Source organism: Vespa crabro, chromosome 11, assembly GCF_910589235.1.
Source record: "Vespa crabro chromosome 11, iyVesCrab1.2, whole genome shotgun sequence".
In the NCBI taxonomy this organism is placed as follows: domain Eukaryota; kingdom Metazoa; phylum Arthropoda; class Insecta; order Hymenoptera; family Vespidae; genus Vespa; species Vespa crabro.
The window spans coordinates 6280697-6288196 of record NC_060965.1 but is presented as its reverse complement, the minus strand read 5'-3'; the positions used below and the strand labels follow the sequence as shown (position 1 = coordinate 6288196).

The 7500-nt window shown below is 29.0% G+C and overlaps 1 protein-coding gene across 8 annotated transcripts in view; it reads left to right on the top strand.

Annotated features, from left to right (window-relative positions):
• The window catches only part of LOC124427809 (octopamine receptor beta-3R-like), a 127270-nt gene that overhangs the window by 8017 nt on the left and 111753 nt on the right, over positions 1 to 7500 (top strand). For 3 of the 8 annotated variants that reach the window (XR_006943026.1, XM_046971132.1, XM_046971139.1), the window contains exons 2-3: positions 4183 to 5599; positions 6765 to 7065. Coding sequence is in view for 6 of the 8 variants with exons in the window: in XM_046971132.1 (XP_046827088.1) it covers positions 4943 to 5599; positions 6765 to 7065 (958 nt within the window). In the remaining 2 variants the exon portion in view is untranslated. The remainder of the gene's footprint in view (positions 1 to 4182; positions 5600 to 6764; positions 7066 to 7500) is intronic. The other 5 variants (XR_006943027.1, XM_046971136.1, XM_046971133.1 and 2 more) reach the window with 3 other exon arrangements.

The following is a 7500-nucleotide window of genomic DNA, read 5'->3' as shown; positions in this document are numbered from 1 at the left end:
ATAGATAGAAATAGAGTTATGAAAACTTCAATAATATATACAATCAAAAGGACTTTCGAGTAATTAAGAGTACTCTTGTTTTAAGTCACTTGAACAATTTAAAAAATACTTTTCAAAAGGATCTAGTTTTTTATCCTCTTAGAAAAAGGTTTTTTTTTTTTTGAAAGAAGAGGAAAAAAAGTAAAAATAAAATATAACTTCGTTATAAATGATGTATTTATACCCTTATATATCCATGTATGTATACATACATACATATATATATATATATATATAAATATATAAATATATATATATATATATAAATATATAAATATATATATATATATATATATATATATATATATAATATTATCTTTTGAACTTTATGACTTTGATAATAACTTAAAAAATTATTTATTAATTATATTTTATAATTAAATAATATATCATTTCAAAATTCGATATGAGTAAATTTTTCTTTGAACAGCCGAGAGATGTTACGGAACAGATAACACCGAGATAATTTCGTTTGAACGTGATTGGTGGCGTGGGTGGTGGGGTTGGAGAGGGGCGGAAAACTAGCGAGAGGGTTTAAAATGGCGAGACGTTCGAGGTCGGAGTCGTACTCGTGATATCCGCTTTTCGAACGGCACGTATCGCTTCCGGGAAGTTGTTAACCTCTTTCCTCTAAATATAAGTTCCGTCGTCTTCTTCTTCTTCTTCTTCTTCTTTTTCTTTTCCATCTTCTTCGTCCTCTTCGTCATTATTTTCGTTACACGCGTATAAGTGATGATATAATTATTAAAGACCGGCAAGTATAGCTGAGCCTTCTTAAAAAATTTATTTTCGCTTTCGTTGTTATAATGTTTTATTATATCATTTCTAAAAATCAATGATATCACGATTTGAAACGTAGATCTTATCGTAAACAAGATTAATTCAATATTATAAACAATATTATAAACGATATTATAAACGATATTATAAATCCCTCTTTATACTTTTAATCTAAGTGAAAGTGGGAGAGGGAGAAGTTAGGTTATTTTTAATTTTAGGATAATCAATAGAATAAAATTGTCTCTATAGAGATTTCTTTTTTTAAATATTTTTTTCAAACGTTTTGTTAGATAACTTCATCGAACTTCGTCATTATTTATCATTATTCTATTTATTTTCTATTTATTTATTTACTCCTTCATTTATATTATTTTTGAAAATAATAAATCTGTATTATACAATTAATATAGTAATATAATAATATAATATTATATTATATTAGTTATTATTATTAAATGAACAAAAAATTAACTTAGAAATAAGTAAATTATTTATTTATATTATTTGTTTATAATATATATATATATATATATATATATATATATATATTACATATATATTAAAAATATAATTTATTTGTTTCTAACTTAATTCTTTTTCAACGACTTCTCTCTCTCTCTCTCTCTCTCTCTCTTTTTCTTTCTTTGTCTTTTTCTAATCAAATTATCTCATTCTTATAATATCTTTGTTATTAATTAATCAATACAATTTTCGTAACGTTACGCGTATTTACTTTCTTTAATGATTCATTTTAAATGTAAAGAAAAAATAATGCAATAAAATTAGCTTCTTTTTTTATGTAAGGATAATGCAAAATAATTAAAAAAATATATTTACTGTTACGATTTTTTAAACATTTATAACATTTCGTATAACTACGTAAAACTTTACCATTTTCTTCCTTAAATTCTATTATTTCTAATATCCTAATTCTCTTTCAATTATCTCTCTCTTTCTCTCTCTTTTCTTATCTCCAATTCAATTATCTAACTCTTGTAATGTCTCTATTAACAATTAATCGATTTAAATCGTGATAATAATTTTACGATTTGTTTAATGTTATAAACGTTTGTTTTTTTTTATCATTTATTTTAATCGCAAAGAAAAAATAATTTAATAAAAATAGCTCTTTTCCTGCTGTCTTTTTTTTTTCTTGATGCAACGAAAATACAAGATAACTAACGAATAAAAATTTCTGTAGAAATTTTCTAATATTTATCTAACGTTTCGTACAAATTTGTCAAATTTATACGTTGTTCTTTCGTTAAACTTCGTTGAACTTCGTTAATTTTGCACACTTTAACTAACAATTCTTTTTTTTAATTTTTATTATTAATTAATTATTATGTTTTTCATCGCTTTACGCGTTTAGTCGTTTAATTGTTGACTTTAATTCTAAAAAAAAAAGAAATAAAAAGAACAACATCGAAATGTAACGAATAATTGAGGATGATAATGATGGTTTTAATAAAAACTATTAAAAATATTAAATATTAACTTTGATAATGTAACTGAACTGTCCTGAGTATACACTTAATGAATAGTCGATAATTAACGATACTATAAATTCTTTTTTTGTTCCTATAGATATAAACTTTTATTAATAATCAAATATCGTCATTCATCGAAAAAAAGAGTGCAAAAGGGCGGACGATCGTTTCCCGATAAATTAATCGACTATGTATATATGGTCGAATATTTTTTAGTCTACTATTTCTCTCTCTCTCTCTCTCTCTCTCTCTCTCTTTTTCTCTCCAAATTTTTCATATTAATAAAGTGAAATTGCTCTTGCTAGAGGTTATCTATATCGAATAAATCTCATAACGAATTTTAATTATTCGGTGTTCACAATCTCGAAATAACTTATTGAGTAGGTATCTAAATTTTTTTGTTCTTTTTTTTTGTTTTCTTTTTTTTTACTGTTTGCAAATGCATTTCATTAAATCATCGTAAAAAATTATAGAAAAATATTGTGAGAGAAGATTGACAGTGTCGATTTATAAAAATTATAAAAAGAAAAAAGAAAAAAGAAAACAAGAAAAAGAAAGAACAAGAAAACAAAGAAAGAATTGAAACGAGAAAACAAATCATAACGATATGATAGTAATAAAAATGATTTATAAAGATTATACACATTAATTTATTTGATATAATAATTTAAATATCGCGTGTGTATAATGGAGATAGTCGATAATTTTCGTATTTATATATATTTTTTTTTGCCGTACCTATAGATATAAATATTCATTTATATTTTGTTTTGATCAGAATTTTTATTAATTAGTGACAAGTATTTTCATGAAATAAATGATCAGTATGTATATACATATGCATATATATATATATATATATATATATATATATATATATAAATATTTGGATTAGTATTTATAATAAAATAATAGTAGATGAGGTAATATTAATTAGGTAGAAGCAAAATCAATTGTCATATATATATATATATATATATATATATATATATATATATATATATATAACTGATCGAATATAAAAATATTCGATGAAATATCCAATCCGATAAATATCAGCTATCAAAACTTTTATCAACAATATAATTTCGTAATCTACTAAATCTCCCTCATCCTTCCCCACCCAACTCCCCCTGGCTCATTCCTCCCCAAGTTGCCTGTAACCTCTCTCGTCTATCAATCCTAAAATTTCTCCCTAGTATGTAATTTTCTCGACGAATAGAAAACTCGTACATTGTGAAAGCTAATTCAATGAATGTATAATTGAAACAATGCGAATTCATAGTTTCATCGTATTATCACGAGGGAGAATGAAAATTACATAGTCAAAGAGTTTAAAACTGTCTAACGGGAAGAATGTACTTTTATTCGGTGTAATCTACATTGTAATTCTATCTATCTGCTGCATCTCGTATTACCTCGTGTCTGTTGCGAGCATTTAGGACCCTTTTTTTCTTCTCTTTTTTCTTGCTTTTCTTTTTTTTTCTTTTTTCTTCTTCCCCCTTTTATTCACGATATCGCTCGCATTCATTTTTACCTCGATCGATGTCGATCTATCTCTTCGACTGCACCCATCCATTCACCCCCCCCCCCCTACCGCCACACTTCAATCTCCATCCAAACCACTCATCATCTTTTGTATTATTTTTCTCTTCTTTCTATTTTCAAAGGATACGACATATATTTTTCCCATCGGGCATGTCAAGCACGAATCAAATTTGTCGAATTTTTTAGTACTTCACGAACGCGAGATTACGTCGTTTAAATATTTTCATCATTTTTTCTATATGACGATTCTTTTTTATTCTTTTTTTATTTTTTTTTGTCGACCATCCTCGAGGGTATAAATAACGATAGGAAATTCGCAATATAGGATATACATATGTATATATATATATATATACATACATATAACAAAGCCGTAAGATCGAGAACGTCGAGAATTAAAAAAATTACTTTTTGATTATATCGTCGAATTTGTGATGTGATTATGTTGAATGTGACATCATATAATTAAAGCATGCGTATGACTCTGATGTGAACAGAAAAAAAAGAAAAGTTTATTAGAAGGTAGAAGAAGAAAGACGAGGAAAGAAACGGAAGAAGAAAAAGAAGAAAAAAAAAACCAAGAAAAAACAAGTTTGCCAACGATCATTCCGACGAACCAATGAGAATCTCCGTGAGATCGTACGAGGTGGCTCTAAGGGCCAAAAAAAGAAAATCTCGTCTTATCAAGAATCCACGAGAAAGACTCGCGAGGAATCGTAAAATTTCTGAAAGATGAAATAACGTAACGTTCCAAAGAATTTAATGAAAAAAATCGAATACATATATATATATATATACGATATATACATATATATATATATATATGTATGTATATACACACAGACACACCTAACCACACACACACGTTCATATATATATACACAGATAGAAAGATAAAAAAAAAATCAAGTATCAAAAAGAAGAAGAAGGAAAGAAAAAAGAAAAAAAAGAGTAGAGTGAACGTCAACATTGATTCGATTTAATTATCTTGAATGATATATAATACTGATGGATCGCAATAGAAAATACTCTATAAAAACTAAAGGAACGAGGAATGTCATTATAATTGTTATTAGACGTTCGGGATGTTGAACGTAATGGCGGCGGCGGCCGTAACAATGACTATACCATGTAGGGTCGATCCGACTACGGCAACTACAGGAAGTAATGGAAGTACGACCACTGGTACCGGTGGTAGTAACAACGTAACCACTGTACCGGTTGAAAATCCAACTGTAGAAAATCTACCGGATAACGTTAATGTATTTGTTGTTGTTATCAAGGGCATAATAATGGGAAGTATTATAACTACTGCAGTTCTTGGAAATGCATTGGTAATAGCTAGTGTTAGAAGGCATCGTAGATTACGAGTTGTAACTAATTGTTACGTCGTTAGCTTGGCTGCGGCCGATTTATTAGTGGCAATCTGCGCAATGACATTTAACGCCTCTGTCGAATTATCAGGCGGCAGATGGTTATTCGGACGTTTCATGTGCGACGTATGGAACTCACTTGATGTTTATTTCTCGACTGCCTCGATCCTACATCTTTGTTGCATCAGCGTTGACAGATATTATGCGATCGTTAGTCCACTCGAATATTCTGTCATAATGAGACAAGGTACAGTTGGATGTATGCTTGGAAGTGCATGGATTCTACCAGCTCTTATCAGTTTCATACCAATCTTTATGGGCTGGTACACTACTAAAGAACATCTTGAATTCATGGTTAATAATCCTGAGGTACGTTCTATTTCTTTCTATCTCTTCCTTTCTCTTTTTATTTCTTTCTTTCTCTCTTTCTCTCTTTCTTTATCGTCTTTTTTCTTTTCATTCTTTCTTTCTTTCTGAAAATGAACTGACCGTTGACTTTTCAATGAAACTTTTTATAAAAACTTTTGATGTTTCGTATTTTGTTCGATTTATCGAACTTCAAGAGAATTCTCATTTGAAGAGAAAGAGAGAAAGAGAGAGAACTATCTTTCTTTCTCTTTTTTTTTTCTTTCTATTTTTCTCTTTTTTCTTTTTTTCGATAGTGAATCTTCGTCGAATAACGAAGAATTCTAAGATTACTTTTAAAAAAGTTTTTACGTTAATGAGCTTCGAACGAGAAACGGAAATAGACATCGTCGTTGGTAATCCTTCTATAAATGAAATTCTTCGATTCCATAAGTCACTAGTCGTTCCTCGTTACGAAAGAAACTCGATTTAAAAGCATCTTTATTTCTCTCCTTTCTCTCTCTCTCTTTCTTTCTCTCTCTTTCTCTCTCTATCTTTCTTTTCCCTCCTCTTTCTTCTCTTTTCCTGACTCTTTTTTTTTATCTGTCGGTTCCGATAAAAATATATCATGACAGTTCAAAGTACGATGCTCTGGTAACCTCAAGTATATAGGTGAAGTTATACGAATCCTTAACTTTAATATAACGTGCATCACCTTTTCACTCGTTTATAAGGAGATTACTATCGATCGTAGACCTTAAAATGCCTATCAGCTTTCGACTAATATTTCTAAAGAAGAATGAGATAGACCACAGTTCAACATTAAAGTCGAATTAGAAAATATAATATTACAAAAGTATTACATCGTCGATAACTTTATTCATTATTCGTTATAAATTAATCGTATATAAATATTATTGAAGGAAAAAAAAACAAATAACAAAAAATAAAAGACAAAAAAACAAAAAAAAGAGCAAATTTTTTTTATCTCTCTCTCCCTCTCTCTCTCTCTCTCTATCTCTATCTCACTCTGTCTATCTATTTATCTATCTATTTGTCTGTCTATCCATTTATCTTTTTCTGTCTTTCCTCTATGTATTTTCTTTTCTTTCTATTCTATATTTTTTCTTCTTTTTATTTCTTTTCTTTTTTTTTTTTTATTTATTTTTTTTTTCTTTACTTCTTTCAGGTCTGCGCGTTCATAGTGAATCGTCCGTACGCCGTTATAAGTTCCTGCGTGTCCTTTTGGATACCAGGTCTGGTGATGATAGTGATGTACTGCAAGATTTACAAGGAGGCGGTGAGACAACGTAAAGCCTTGAGCAGAACATCGAGCAACATCGTTTTGAACAGCGTACACCATCATAGATCGTCAACGAGACAACACCATCATCAGCAGATGCTATTGCAGGCTGCCGCCGATACCGGTGAGCTAGTTCTTCACACCGCACATTGCAAGATGCCCAACACCAAGCTCCACCCCATTAACGGTGAGTGGAGCTCTCTCCGATTCTCTCTCTCTAACCTTTTTTTCTTTCTTTTTTTCTTTCTTTCTTTCCTTCTTTCTTTTTTTCTTTCTTTCTTTCCTTCTTTCTTTTTGTCTTTCTTTCTTTCCTTCTTTCTTTTTTTCTTTCTTTCTTTCCTTCTTTCTTTTTTTCTTTCTTTCTTTCCTTCTTTCTTTTTTTCTTTCTTTCTTTCTTCCTCTTTTCTTTTATCCTACTCCGTTACACGTCTAATAATAAACCATCCTAATGAACTTCCTTACCTCCACCATCGTCCCTTCCATTTCCCAATGAACCGGTTTAAACCATAATCAAACTCGATATTTATTTCGAATTAATAAAGAAATTAATATTTTGCGTTAAATTAATAATTCCACAAATCGATCTATTTCGATCCTATCGTATTTTTTATTTATTTATTTA